Source organism: Phoca vitulina, unplaced genomic scaffold (genome assembly GCF_004348235.1).
Source record: "Phoca vitulina isolate PV1807 unplaced genomic scaffold, GSC_HSeal_1.0 scaffold59, whole genome shotgun sequence".
Classification (NCBI taxonomy): domain Eukaryota; kingdom Metazoa; phylum Chordata; class Mammalia; order Carnivora; family Phocidae; genus Phoca; species Phoca vitulina.
The window spans coordinates 4,328,043-4,343,010 of record NW_022589762.1 but is presented as its reverse complement, the minus strand read 5'-3'; the positions used below and the strand labels follow the sequence as shown (position 1 = coordinate 4,343,010).

General features: G+C 58.8%; 1 protein-coding gene across 7 annotated transcripts in view; it reads left to right on the top strand.

The window, feature by feature from the left end:
* TSPAN11 (tetraspanin 11) overlaps positions 1–9,080 on the top strand; it is a 71,686-nt gene extending 62,606 nt beyond the window's left edge. For 6 of the 7 annotated variants that reach the window (XM_032390707.1, XM_032390715.1, XM_032390711.1 and 3 more), the window contains one exon: positions 4,231–9,080. Coding sequence is in view for 2 of the 7 variants with exons in the window: in XM_032390718.1 (XP_032246609.1) it covers positions 4,231–4,290 (60 nt within the window). In the remaining 5 variants the exon portion in view is untranslated. Of the gene's footprint in view, positions 1–4,124; positions 4,211–4,230 lie in introns of those variants that run through there. The other variant, XM_032390709.1, reaches the window with a different exon arrangement.
* The last annotated feature ends 5,888 nt before the right edge of the window (positions 9,081–14,968 follow it).

Sequence of the window (14,968 nt, the reverse complement as noted above, 5' to 3'; positions counted from 1 at the left end):
ACAGCTCCCTCTGCTGGCCGATGCTGGAACTAAGCTGACCAAGTCCGGGTCGGCCACCAGCCGGGAGGAAGGGCTCAGGCCAGGCCTGTGCCCAGGCTCCCAGCCCTCGTCCACCGGAGTGGCACCTTCCCCACACATGCCCAGCCTGGCCTTTCCAAGACCCCCAAGGCTCAGGAGATAAAAGGCAGTGTCCTGCTTCCCTGGTGCCCAGGACCAGAGGAGACCTTGCTATGAAGTCAGAGGGCCTCCCTCCTTATGTGACCTTGAGGAAGTCATGTTCCCTCTCTGAGCCTCGGGTTCCTTTCCTATAAAATGGAGGAGTTGGACATTTTCGAGCCTTCCGTGCGGAGGCAGACTTCTCTAATGCATGGAAATCTCACCTAGGAGCCGGGCTATTAAACATGGGGACGAGCTGCTCGGGTTGAAGCAGGAGTTGGGGCTCTAAGGTTCCATGATTTTTGGTAAGGACTCTACCTCGGTGAGCCTCATGTGCTGCAATATTCTAGAATATTAAAGCATGTCTTGTGAATGCTCGGTACACCAAACAGAAAATGTGACTAACAAACCCCGATTTGTTTGGGGTTTGGCCACATGTCACTTGTGGCCCCGTGTATGTGTGGACCAAGCGCTACTATGCTTAGGAGACATGGTGGCGGGCTGGAGGGACACAGGATCTCCACAGCGCCTCCACGACAGCAGGCTTCAACCTTGGCTGCATATGGGGGCCACCGGGCGAGCCTTAGAACTGGCCAGGCACCGCCCAATCACGTTGTCTGGGGCTTGGCACCCCGGCGCCAACATACCTGTAAAGCTCCCTGGTGGACCCCGTGTGCAGCCAGGCCGAGAACACTGGCCCACATGAGTGACAGGAGCCACGGGGCGCCTGGAAGTCAGATGAGGGAGGTCAGGGGCCACAGAGAATATGGCACCATCACAGCCCTTAAACACCCGAAGGTAGGCGTGTGGGGGAGCAAGGGGACATTCCCGGGAGGGACCAGAGGACAGACAGGAGCCACAGGCGGAATTTACGAGGAGACAGATGGGAGAATTTAACAACTGGAATTTTCCAGCAGCAGTCCCCGCGGAGCACGAAGCTGCGTGTGGCTGCAAGTTGCAGCAGAGCTTGGGGGCTGGCCCCGCCCCTGCAGCGCGGCGTCCTGCCCACGGTAGGCTGCATGTCCCTCCCACGCTGCCGCTGTGCATTCTGGGTGTGCACCTGTTCCTTTCAGCAAGACCCTGCAGTGCCCCTCTGTCCGCCTCAGGATTTTCAGACCTGAAAGGGATAACTGGGGTCTTGAGGTACCTCCAAATCACAGACTCTTCCTTCTGGAAGGTACTCCCAAGCTAGCTAGGCCAGTGCTGTCAGCCCTGTCTGTATAGGACAGTCAGGCCCAACTGCATGGGATCAGGCTCAGACTGGGATGAGGCCTGGGCATGGGTGCTCTTTAAAGCCCTCCAGGCGATCCCCGTGTGCACCCGGGGTAGAGAACACTGGGCCCACCCTGTTCGTACACGTCTGAAGACACCCAGCCCCGCGGTGTGGTCACCTGCTAGTGGCCACAGAGCCACCATGGCAGAGCCAGCTAGGACCCCAACTCCAGCTTCCCCTCTTGTGGGCGGACTCTGGAGGCCCTCCAAGCTGAAGTAACTTTGGAAGCTCATTTCTAGCCTACTCGGGCAGGGAAACTTCTGTCCAGAAAGGATGGAGTGGCTCAGCTCCCTTTCCTACTGCCTTGCTCACACGCACTCGAGAAGCCTCCACCCAGAGGCCACGCAGAGGAGGCTGAAGGGAGAGCATCCTCTGTCAGCTTCGTAACGAGAGCTGCTCTGTGCCCAGTGCTGGGGCCACCAGTGGGCAGGGTGTGCCCCCTTCTCCCAGCAGGCTTTCCCTCGAGGGAGGAGACACATGGAACATGGTTGTCGCATGCAGTCAGGGGCACTGGGCAAGTATGAGAATTGGGGCTTGGGGGAGCACAGAGCAGGCCATAACCTGTCGGGCCGTCAGGGAAGGCTTCCTGGGGGAAGTGATAGATAATTAAACCTTGAAGGAGTTTGACAAGAAGAATCAAGATGGGGAAGAGTGACAGGGTGAGGAAATTGGGTTTGCAAAGCCTTGGCTGGCTGCTGTGAGGGGGGGGGGGGGCCTTCTCCTGAGGGCTTGGGAGAACCACTGCCTGGCCTCTCAAAGGCTCAGGGTGCGGGAGGGGAACCATGAGTTGGTCCTATCATCCTAGTTTTTAAAAAAATCTCTCCAGGCAAGGCTATCAACGAGTGAACAGACTGGAGGTTTTCCTATTGATACAAGGAGCTTTGAGGCTCAGAGAGGGCTATAACTGTGGCCAAGGTCACACAGCCCCACACAGAAGCTACCTTACTCCCACCCCGATGTTTCCAGACTGTAGGATGGAAACATGTTGCAGAGCCCCGAAAATTCACAGGACAGCCAAGATTGGGATCTGTAGGTCATTAAAAGGGAAACTGAAAGATCATATTGGATTGGCTTCCTGGGACCTCACTGGCCCTTCCTTGATGCTCTTAATAACAATCAGGTGTTGGCCCAAAAACCTCAAAAGAAGCTGAAAGCATGCCCCCTCCCTGTTCAAAGGGCCCTGTCGGTGGCAAATGCTGTACCTAGGCAGGCTGGCAGAAGAGGGCACCGGGCACCGTGCAGCCCTGCCCCTCGCGCGCTGGGCCACGCCCCCATTTCCTGCTCCTGCGCTCAGCTGATCGCCTGTTCTCTCTGCTCACCCTGGGCTGGGAGGAGATGCTGGTGCTCGCTCAGGGATCAGATGGCGTCCAGTACTCCTCTGTATGACTCAGGGTGCTTGTGTGTGTGTGCACATGTATGTTGATGAGTGTGCATCCTTGGCCCCTCTGCATGTGTCGGGGCGGGGGGCGGTGTGTGTGGACATGCATTGGTGAGATTCTGGACCATACTCCGTAAATGTAGCCACAAGTCTGTGCTGGGCCAACGCTTCCATGTGGCCTCCCCCTCAGCAAGAACCAGAAAGATCCAGCTAACCCCACAGATTAGCCATCAAACCACAAGGTGAGGACAGGGACGGGGGCATGCTGCACGACCCCTGGGTGCAAAATGGCCACGATGGCACCTGCTCAAAGCCAGAGGGAGACGAGATAACTCCTCAGGCCGCCTTCAGCTTGTGGCGCCGAGTCCGGATGTGGACTAGCACTGCTCTTAGTGCCGAGTCTGAAAGCTGAAAGCTTCCCGGGGCTCCACTGTCCTCCCACGTGGGGATGGAGAGCAGGGTGGCAGGGGCAGGAAGCAGCACTCATCCTCCGCCACCTCCTCAAGCTGGCCTTGCAAAGAGAAACCGAGCGGCTGCGAGCGCATGGGCGTCCTCATCAGCCTGACCTGCCCCCACCGCTCAGAGCTCCGGGGGCACCCAGATGTGCTCTGGCAAGATCCGGTCAGCAGCAGCTATTGGAAAAGTTTGGGAACAATGGGGACCCTGTTCCCCGTCTTTGGGGAAATCCACCTTTGCCCATGCGCCACGGGACAGTCATGGGGCTGCCCTGGCGGCGCCTCCGTCCTGTGCGCAGGGGGTCGGGCCCCAATGGCCTTGCTGTCACAGTAGGATCACCGTCATGGGCCTCCTGGGTATGACATGCCCTAGCTTCTTGTCCTGCACTTCAGAGGTCAGCAAAGTGAGGCGCCACAGGGGGACGGTGATTTTGCAGGACTGCCCTGCTTTGGGCAGGATACTCTAGCGCCTCCTTGTTCAGCTAGTGGATGTGACAGAGGGGCTGTCAGCCTGGCTCCTGGGGCTGGGGCTGGGGCTGGTGCCGCACTCCACGCTGGCTTACGGGGTGACAGCCTCTGAGAGCCTCAGTTTCCCCAGCGGCTTCTGTACATCAGCCAGAGAATCGACTATGAACCTTACTTTTGCTCTGGAGTCTGAGAGCAGCAAGACACAGAATCTCTCCTAGAGAAAAAGAGCTTCAGACAGCAGTGAGGGAGTGGGACTACGACCCCTCAGGGTCTAATTAAATTGGGCCATCTCTGGAGATCTAGGGCCACAGACCCGTAGTGGACTGCTTGTTAGAAATGCAGAATCTCGGGCCCCACCCCAGACCTCCTAAGTTGGAATCTGCCCTTTGTCAAGGTCCCCATGTGCACCCAAGTGTGACCAGCCTGCTCCAGGGCACTCCCGGGACAGCAACTTCCTGGGCTCCTGACCTCTTTGCCCCTCTGCTCTCTCCGCCCGGCAGATCTGCGGGATGGCTCTCACCTGCTGCTTGCACCGGAGGCTCCAGCTGCATTTTTACTAATGGCCAACTGCGTCCCCTCCGAAGACAGGTGCCCAGATCCCATCTTCCAGGCCTGCAGAGTTAGCCCCAGCTTGCCTAGAAACTCCCAGAAACTGCCCCTACTCTGTGCCCAGCCCCTTCAGGCCCACCAAGTGCCCAAGACCCTGACTCCTGTGGTTCCCACCCAGGCCGGGGGCCCTCAGCCCCCTCCCTCCACTTCCAAGTGCTCACTGCCAGGATCCCCGAGCAGGGGACCCACCCACCAGCACCCCTCACCAGCAGTGGGGGGCCCGTGGACTGCAGGAGGGTGAGAATCAGACCCTCTGCTCCCTCCCAGCTCCGGAAACTAAAATGAAGGTCTGAAGACTCCAGCCCCTCTGGGACTCCTCCTTGCATTGGGCCCGTGAGCTCCCCATTGGTGCTGAGCACCCCTCCTCTTTTCTCTGCTTGGTGTCCTTTTCTCTCCCCACTGGGAAATACTTAGGGTGGGGCAGTTAGGGTCAGCTCTGCCCCCAGAAGACCCAGTCCTTTGATGTGCCCACCCCCACACCTTCTCACCTGGAACGGAGTGCCCTGATGGCCTGGTTCCTTCCCGCAGGGCCCGGCAGTGGAGAGGTCTGGGGTGAGGACCCCGGAGCTGGGTTGGGGTGGTGGGCTCGTGGCACTGCCAGGGAGGGAACCAAGGCAGGTAAGGTGGCCACCACACCACATGCTGCCCTAGGACCCTGTGCACTGCCCAGAAGCCATCCCTGGGAGAGGTCCCCCAGGAGACCATGGCCTTGAGCCCCAGTCCACAGTTAATATGCTCCTTAGGGATCTCCTCTCTATGGCCTGATTCTCAGGAATGCCAGGTTTTTAAAATGATCTCCAGCTCTTAATGTTGGTGGGAGTGAAAACCCCTTCCCTATTAGGCCAAATCACAGACCCTGGAAAGTTGGAGCCACGGAGAAGGTGCAGCTCTGAGTAGATGGGTGCTCTGCCCTGAACCCCGTTTTTCCTGGGCCCACAGTCCCTGACCACATGGCCACCACCGAGCCGCCTCCAGGAGCCCTTGCTCCGCTTCGCAGAGTGAATACAGTCCCTTTCTTTGATTCTCCCTTGCTTCTCTGAATCAGGCAGGGGATTTTTCAGGAAGAACTTTCTCAAATACTAAGGGAGAACGGAAAAAAAAGAAAACCCTGGAAAATGCAGAGTACAGACACTGGCGGTTTTCCAAAGAACAAGTGTTAACCTGGAAGTCAGCCACAGGGACCCCCGCCCCCCCGTAGCTGTTCCAAGTGGGTAGCCTGGAGCCAGAGAAGCCCGCACCCGGCTCCTGTACCTTCCAGGTCCCGTGCTGCCCGTGCTGGGGACCCTCTTACACCCCACCATGAGAGGGTGGCCCCTTGTTGCTAAGATCAAGGCCAAGAAAGGTCACACCTTGCCTCCCAGCTCATTCCAGGTCCCAGTGTGATGAGCGCAGCTCTTGGTAACCTGCATCAGTCCTGGGTGAAGGGTGTTCTCTCCCACACACAGGTCACTGCTGCCCCCAAACAGCCCCCAACTGGACAGACACTGTGCCCCTTAGAACACAGATTATGCCCACGCACAGAGGGAAGACCAGCTGCCCAGGGCAGGTGGCCTCCCCGACCCGGGGTTTCCTCCAGGGGCTGCCGGCACCCCGGCTGGCTTATCCGCTCTGCCCTCAGGGCCCTGGGGTTGCTGATGCAGACTCATTAACAGGGAGACCAGCTTTCCAGCAATCCCGGACTGCACCAAGGCCGGAAGAAACGGTACTGGGACTATCTTTGGTGCCCTCCAACTTCCTGGGACTCGTGCAGACAATCGAGAAATGATGGACCCCCAAGCTCTCTGCAGGGCTAGGCGGAAGACTGCTGGGTCTTACCAAGGGAGGGCTGAAAGAGAGCCGTGTTCTTCCTCCACCGCGGGAGGCGGTGATGCCCGGGGAGGGGCTGGGTCCTGTGGTACCTGCCACCCCCTGTTGGAGTCACCGCACTCTTGACTGAGGTCAGCGGGGCTTGTGGAGGTGGGACATGGTAACAGGCGGGGATCCCTTGCCCCGGCCCCCCCGTGGGGTTAGGCCGCCCGGGCGGAGGGCGGGATTAGCTGTGATTCTAGCCTGGGCACCGTCCCACCCCGACGGCCGCTGGAGGATGGATGGTCCGAGCTGCAGAGACAGAAGGGCCCAGAGCTTTAGGCAACGCTGATCTGCTTGTTCGTGCCCACAGCCCGGGAGGGGAGGCAGGGTTAGAGGGAACGGAGGCCCAGGATACAGCGGGCTCCGGCTCAGGACACGCAGAGGGCGGGAGTCCGGAGCCCAGGAGGTGCCCGCCCGGCCTGAGAGGACGCGGATCTGCGCCCAGGGCGCTGCGTGGAGGCGGTGATGTTCGCGCGTTCCTCGGGGAGAGAGAAGGGCACGCAGGACTGTTGCACGCCGCCCGCAGCAGGCGTGTGAGCACACCAGGACCCAGAAAAGAAGCCAGCATTCTGTTGAGGTCGGGCCACAGCACCTGCTGGAATCCACATGGCCTGAGTCACCCATCGTCGCCCTTCCCTCCGCCCACGCGCTGGGGCAGCCACCCTGAGAGGGATGGCTTGTCCCCACTCGGGATGACCCGTTTTGTTCATTTCACTCATTCCTTTTCCTGGGGAGGCAGGAATGAAACCCGGCCTTTGGTGAGGGGATGAGACTTGCTTAAAATGTTCATGACCTCTCCTTTCTTCTCCCTACCCTTCCCGACAGCCTTGCCCCAACTCCAGGGGCCCCTCTGGCCTCGCCACAGGGGAGCATCCAGGGCCTGGTGGTTACTGAGGGCCTACTGTGTGCTCAGAATGTGTTAGTCCCCTAAGTGCTTTCTCTCATAGCAATCGCTGCAAGAAGGTACTATTGTCCCACTCCACAGGCGATGAAATTAAGGCTCAGAGCTGTTAAGAGATTGGCCGGTCAGTGGCCGTGGCTGCCGTCCTGCACCCCGGCCGGGTGGAAGCAAGGGGAGCTGGGAGCCCCCGCTGCTCGGCGTCCTCCGGCTCTCCCATCTGCGCAGTAAGCCGTCAGGCTGACATTCAGGAACAGCGTGGCCCTCGGGGGGCACTGTCCAATAGCAGCGCCTGGCCCCCCCTCCCAGAGCAGCCGGAACCATCCATCAGCCGCGGCGCCCGCGTGCCCTGCGCATCTGCACTCAGCAGAGCGGCCTGGCTTCTTTCCCCCTGACAGCCAGGCAGTGCGGTGGCTCAGGCTGCAGGCGTGGGCCCTGGGGAGCACCGCTCAGGGCAGGGGCCAGCCCGTCACCTCGGGTGCCAGTGCTGACACCAAGTGAGAGCAGACCAGACCTCAGCAATGGGAACCCGCACACAGCATGCGGAATCTCATGCCCAGGCGGAGATCACATCTGGGGGCATGCAGGGCTGGCGAGGGCGCGGGGAACCCCTCTCCCTGCCCCATGTGGGGCCCGGGGGAAAAGTCTCAGGTCACAAGCACTCAGAGCCACCCTGGGTGGGGAGGAGGCTCCCTGCGGCGGGGCGGGGGAGCATGTTAACCACCTCCAGCTACCATTCCCTCCCCTGTATTGCTGATGCAGGACTCCGAGGGGGGGGGGGTGGCCACAGCATGGTCTCTATCTCACAGAGCTGACAGCCTGGAATCTCATCAGGCCTCTCAGCCCGTGCACGGCCACAGGCACTTAGGTCCGGAAGGGCCAGCGCCGCACTTGGGAGGGGGTGCCCCCAGGATCCTTGTGCCCTGCAGCCAGTTTGGGTCTTAGAATTGGCCACTCTGGCCCATCCCAGGGTTTGGGGATAGAGGAAATGAACTGAAACACCTTCATTACCACCCACCCCACTTTCTGCCTTACAAATACTCTCCACTTTTGGCCAGTTGGGGCCTGGGGAGAGAAGGGGAGGAGTAGGGGAAGGCGGTTGACTAGCTAAGGAGAAAACGCGTCTTCTGTGTCACTGCTGGGTGGCGCTCACATCGGCGAGGATGCTAGTGATGTGGCCGAACCAGAAGTTGTCAAACTTGACGATGCATCAGGTTGCCTGGAGGGTCACTCCCGGAGGGTCACCCTCAGATCGTCACCTCTGCAGGGGCGGGGTGGAGGACTTGCATTTCTAACAAGTCCCCAGGTGATGGTGCTGCTGGCCTTGGACCCACCCTTTTAGAGCCGCTGCTTCAGACCACCCCACCAAGGACGCTGGGCCACCTTCCTTCGTATGCGCGTCAACCCTCAGCATCCGTCAGGATGTCTGGCTGGAGCCCAGCCCATTCACCGCTCAAGGGCGGGCCAGGGACGCGCCTCTCCTGCCGTGCCTTCTTGCAGCACCCGCTCTGCCCCCTGCGTGGGTCTGTGACCGTGGCTGGGAGACCAGATGCCTGGGTCCTCTTCCTGGAAGGGAACAGATTAGCTTCCGACCACCTTCCGTGTGCCTTGGGAGAGTCCAGCTCCATTCTCGTCACCCCACTTTCTAGTTTAGCACGATGGTCCCGCCCCGCCTGTACTCCATCCCCCAGCCTCCCACGTGCCCCCTTCCCCTCTTGCTTCTGCCCCCGAGACCCCCCGTGCAAGTGCCACTAGCAATTCCAGGCAGCCCAGTATTAGGCCAGATGGGCTTCCGGAACCAGCTGGCCCGTGGTTATGGGTCGTCACAATATTCTAGAAACTGAGAAGTTGCCTTACCTACTGCATATAGAGAAGTTGCTGTGTAGTTGTGAACATGCCCCTCTCCTCAGCTGGCCTCAGTGTAAGCCTGGCCTCACCTGCTGGGTGGCATGATAATAAAGGAGTTGTATCTAGGACTACCTTCTGTTGCTTTTTTCCTCCTCTGCAGGGAAATCTCAGACCATCAGTTCATCAGATGTCTTTCAACCCACTGTACGTGCTGGAGCTGACATTAGTCATGGGGAGAAGGAGAGGAAGGGGGAGCCCTATTAGGAAACCCACTGACCACACTGATCGAGGTCCTGTCTACCCTTTTTTTTTTGGTCTGCTCCCACCTATTCTTTGAACGGACCTTGCCTTGCCCACACGTGTGGCTACACATGGCCACAAGCGAGAGCCAGGCTCAGACAACTGGGCTCGGACTGCATTCCCCTGAAAGCTCTCTGCCTATGGTCAGCCAGCGTCCCCGCACCATTCACCATGACGCACGGCTCAGTTTGCACGTCCTGCTGCAGGTCACCCCATGCTGACTGCAGCAGAGGCTGCGTGTGGTGAGGGGTCAGGGGCAAGGGGCCCCCTCTGGCTGGCCCTCAGGCTCCCAGCTGAGCATCGGAAGCCAAGACACACGCTGCTACCATTACCCAGACCCCCAGCCCATCTCACTCCAGAGTGACAGTGTTTCTGCACCTGGACCAGCTAATTTGTCCCCATCCCCAAATGCAGAGTGGGACACTCTTTCCTCTGAAAGCAAAAAAACTTCAATCTTATGATTCAGAGGAGTGGAAGGTATCAGGTTGCCCAGTGTGGAGCCACCAAGAAGTAAATGCTTTGATGACACAAACCATTCATCCGATCTCATCCACTCTTCTGCCTAGAAAACTTGGCGGGGCGGGCGAGTGGGCGAGCCTGAACAGTACCTGGGAAAGCTGGCCTCTGGGGGTCCCAAGATGGCGAGACTGGGGTGAGGGGGCTGGGGAAGCAGATGGGAAGTGAGCCTCTCACCTGGGAAGAAGCTGGAAGGGGCCTGCTCACTTGACATGTAAGCAGATTTAGTCTGCAGGCCTGGCCAGCTCTCATGGGTCTCCCCGGCCCCCTTGGTCAAGTTCATTCCCTCTGATGGCTTGCATATTAGACAGGGACTGGACCCCATCCAGGGCCCGCCCAAGGTCCCTATGTTTTTGGACCCGGACACATGGTCTCCTCCAGCATCACTGTGAGTGTGCATGCGTGTGCACATGCACAGAAGCCCACGAGCGTGCCGGGGAGGGAAGAGCATCCCTCTGGGCCCCCGCCTCCTGCACACAGGAGCGCGGTGAGGTGAGCGTCACTGCTGTCTAGAAAGGCTCTGGTGGCCGAGAGGGGCCTCGGGTAGGTGGGCAGCAGCGAGAAGCTCTGTGAAGCTGTCCTCCTCGGTGGCCGCCAGCTGGTCCTGTCCTGTCTGTGGCCACTGCTTCCCAGCAGGTGCCATGCCTCATGTCAGCCCCAATGCCAGGCTGTCATGTTGCCACAAGGTGGGCTTGCTTTGAGCTGGGACCCTGGTTCCTACTCCCTCTCCCCAACTGAGAATAGAGAGACTATCAGTGGGGGTGGGGGAGACACAGGGTCCAAAAGCCTAGATCATTCCACTACCTTCTTCTTCCTTTTTTTTAAAGATTTTATTTATTTATTTGACAGAGAGACACACAGTGAGAGAGGGAACACAAGCAGGGGCAGAGGGAGAGGGAGAAGCTGGCTTCCCGTGGAGCAGGGAGCCCGATGTGGGGCTCGATCCCAGGACCCCGGGATCATGACCCGAGCCGAAGGCAGACGCTTAACAACTGAGCCACCCAGGGGCCCCTCCACTACCTTCTTCTTAAAAACAAATACACGAGAAGCCCCTACTTGCCTTTTCCTCCTGCTTCTGTCCCCGGGCTGAAACCCAATTGAGCAAGGACTGAACACAAAGGGAGGGGTGCTGTGAGAGACCCGGGGCGATCCTTTGGCTCAGGCCAGAGGTGAAGAAGGTGGTGAGGAAAGCTTCCATCCGGCCCTGGCCATCAGCAAGGTGCCAACAGCATCCCTGCACTGAGGACGTGACTAGGGCAGCCAAGAGGGTCATGTTTCCGCTAGCCTGGGCACTCGTGACAAGGTCACGAGCAATTTCCGCTGGACTTCTAAAACATTGAAAGCCGCTCATGAGTCCCTAATGGCGGTTTAGAGAACGCCCAAGTTGGGGAAGAGGTCAAATTCAATGTGTCTCCCTGAGTTGCCAACCTGTAAATAAGAAGGCTGAGTCCTTTCAGGAACTGGAGTCCCTTTCCAGAGAAAAGACATGTACTGGGAATATGTTGGGGTCCCAGGAATTGGTGGGGACGTCAGTGGGGGCACGAGGAGGGAGGCAAAGGGCAAGGGGCTTCCTGAGGCCACTGAAGGACAGCACCGGGGCCCGCCTTGTCCGCATCTTGGGTCGGCCCCGCTCTGCATGTTGGCTGAGGCTACGTCTTAGACTCCATAGGCCACCAGATGGAAAATCTCTGAGCCAAGGCTCAACCCACCCGAATCGGCCACAGACCCCCGTGTGGCCCTGCTCTACGGGTTCCCCGCCCCCTCTGCGTGACGGGACACCCAGGGAAAGCAGGCAGCGTCCACAGTTTGCCCCAGCTGGCTCTCGCCGCCCGGCAGCATGTGGGGCCACCGAGGGGACATGCAGCAGGCCCTGTGGCGTGGCGCTCTGCTTTCTGTTAGCTTAAGGAGGCACGGCTGTCCATCTCCACAGCTGTCATTAAACTCAGCAAAAACGAGATGGCTCAATCGATAGCCTCCTCCTCTTCGCTGAATGAGTTAGAAGGGACCATTGCAATGCCAATATTTGTGTGTCCAAAGTGACGGTCATTTAATCTGACTTCCCTCTTATTTCTGTGGAGTCTTGAATGCTGCTCCTGGGCCATTCCAGAGCAAAACGGAGGCCCCCCTGAGCCCACACATCTCCATTCCACAGCTTCCTACCACCCCCCATATACCGACTCCCCTTTCCAGATTACTCTCCTGTGTCCCCAGCTTTCAGCCAGGGGGACGCCCTTCCTTGGGGTTCCACCTCTAGTCTGGGGACTCCTGAGAACTCAGATTTGGCCAATCTCTTGCCAAGCACTTACCCTGGTCCACGCACCAGCTGGATGTCTTTACGTGCGTGGTTTTATTTAATCCTCACAGCAAATCTGGAAAACAGGTATTGCCCTCATCGTGCAGATGACAGTGGAACAAGGTCAGTGACCACCCAGGGCTCATAGGACCAGCACACGCAGAGTGAGAATTCGGACCCTCCAGCTCCCAAACCAGTGCTCTTCATCCGGACATGGCCCGTCTCTAGCACTGAAAGTTAAGGCGCCAGGACAGCAACTAAAATACTTGAGGTCTAGAGAAACCTAGATAATATATATGAAAGCATGTTGCAAGCTGCGGAGCTCAGTGCAAACAAAAGAGAGATTTAGGGGCACCTGGGTGGCTCAGTTGGTTAAGCAACTGCCTTCGGCTCAGGTCATGATCCTGGAGTCCCTGGATCGAGTCCCGCATCAGGCTCCCTGCTCGGTAGGGAGTCTGCTTCTCCCTCTGACCCTCCCCCCTCTCATGTGCTCTCTCTCATTCTCTCTCTCTCAAATAAATAAATAAAATCTTTAAAAAAAAAAAAAAGAGAGAGATTTAATTCTACCACGCTGGTCTCTGCCTGCACATGAGCCCGGAAAACACACTCATCCTCCATTTGGTGCAAACGGTTAGTCATCTACCTGTCTGGGGCGACCGACGTCATGTTGGATGGATGGCAAGAATGCTCTCCCCTCCCCTGGCGCCCCCCCACCCCCGTAAATCCAGTTAATCGCCAAGTCTTTCAATTCTCCTGTAGGTCTCTCAAGTCTGGTGCTTTGGTCTCCCTCCCACTGACACTTGCCTGTGGGCTTTATCATCTCTCACTTAAGTCACTGTCACAGCCCCTCCCTGATGTCCCTGCATCTACCCTGTTCCATTTTACCATTTTGCACGCCGCAACCAGAGGGATCCTTCCCAAGCACAGATCTGAGCCAGGCACACAGGACTTGAAGCCGGTCAGAGGGCTCCTGCTCTTGGCTTCCACTTCAAACTCGCCCCTGGCTTAGTGCCTTGTGATCTGGTGGCTGCCGCTCTCTCCAGAACCCCCCCTTCGCGCTTGCCCTGTGCGCCCGCTTCAACGACATCGGCAGGGCGCACCTTCCGATCCTTGCTGGGTTAACTGCTGTCTTCAGCTCTCAGCTGCGACATCGCCTCCCCAAGTTGGGGTCAGCGCCTCTCCCACCCCGTGAACAGCATGATCACAGCACGGAGCTGCAACCCTGTCTGCTCTTCTGTGGTCCCCACCGGGTTGCTGGCTCTGTAAGCACAGGGTTTGGTCTGGGTCCTTCACCACTGTACCCTAGGTGCTTGGCCCAAGTATTCAATACGTCTTCGGGTGGATAAGCATCTTGTCCCTGCAAGCCCTGGTCTGGGCCATTTTGAAGGCACTTTCATGTGGGTACCAAGCCTGTTCTGCTGCAGCTCATAAGCCATCCTTTTTCACGGGCCCTCTGCTGAGCGCAGATGGGGAGGCAGCTTTCCCCCCACAGCACACGGGATGGGGGAAGGCCCCCCAGGATCATCTCGCTCACCCCCTCCCATGGGCTGAAGAGCCCAGCACCCATCCCAGAAGGCTCTAGCCCAGTCATCAGACATGGCCAGGGATAAACAACGCCCCGCCCTGCCCTGGTAAGAGCACCATCTCTCCGGCCCAGCCAGCGCAGCTGGCCTTTCATGGCTTAGCTCATTTGACCTGAGTTCAGTGCTAACAGAGCATGGCCCCGGGACTTCGCTCTGTCCCCCAGAAGCACACTGCACGGGAACCTGGCCAGCATCCACTCATGGGGGACAGGAGCCAGAGCAAGGGACAGAGAGGAAAGGGCTCCCATCCACACACCTATGACTTGGTCAGACCTCAGAGGATGTTGGAGGGTCACCCACCCCTAGTTCATGACCAACCCCTGACTCCACAGCCACAAGGTCCCTTCCAATGCATCTCCTTAGGAGGGTTTTCAGGGAGCCCATTCTAGCTGGACCTTTGACAGGGGGTCCCCTCAGACTCCTCAATGCTCAGCAAACCTCTGGAGGCTTTGGGACACAGCAGCTGCAGGACGGGGTCCCAAAGCCTGATGCTCTGGGACAACTCCCTGCCAACTTGGCCACTGCCTTGAGGAGGAGGGAGAGAGACCGGCCTCCACACATGGGCGGTGGGGGGGGGGGGTCCAGAGAAGCCCCCTCCTGCTACAGGGCCCACACGGCACGCTCACTCTTGGCTCCCACGCCAGCCCGGTACACGTGCAGCAATGCACACATACACGTGGCCCCGGGTGAGGATGACCTCTGGGCTCCTGTCACCTGCGACTCGTCCCCGTGACTGCACCAGCCGAGGCAACTCCACGCACCAGAATCCACCCAGGACACTGGGAGACATCTATAGCCGTGAGGCCGCAGGATCAGCGGGTCTGCGTGGTAGATGATGCCCCCTCGCTCCCCGCTGACCCGTCATACTGACTTGCTGTTCCCGTACCTTCTTTGAGGGTCTCAGAGCCGCGCTGAGAGAGCACAGCCTGGGCCAAATCATGCTGTGAGTCCCCCCCCAACCCCTGGAAGACACTAAGGCTGAAACGAACCCCAGGAACATCAGGGGGACTGGGGAGAGACTATACCTAAAACCCACAGCCCCTGACCCTTACGGGAAGCCACGAATGACCTACTCCTTGCCCCTCCCCCAACACACTCCCGGGCCTTCCCACAGGCCTGGCCACGTGTGACCAGTGACAGACACCGAGGTGGGAGCCGACCTCTGCTGCAGAGAGATCGGGCCTCTGGGACTGGTCCCCGACCAGGCCTGTATCCAGGCGCCCCAAAGAAGACAGAGCCCCCCCGCACCCAGCAGACCTGGCACCTGGGCCCAAGAAGTGGGGAGGAAGTCCTTGCTGTGGGGCGTCTTGGATGAACGGTAGGGCCGGTGCCTGATGAGTCTC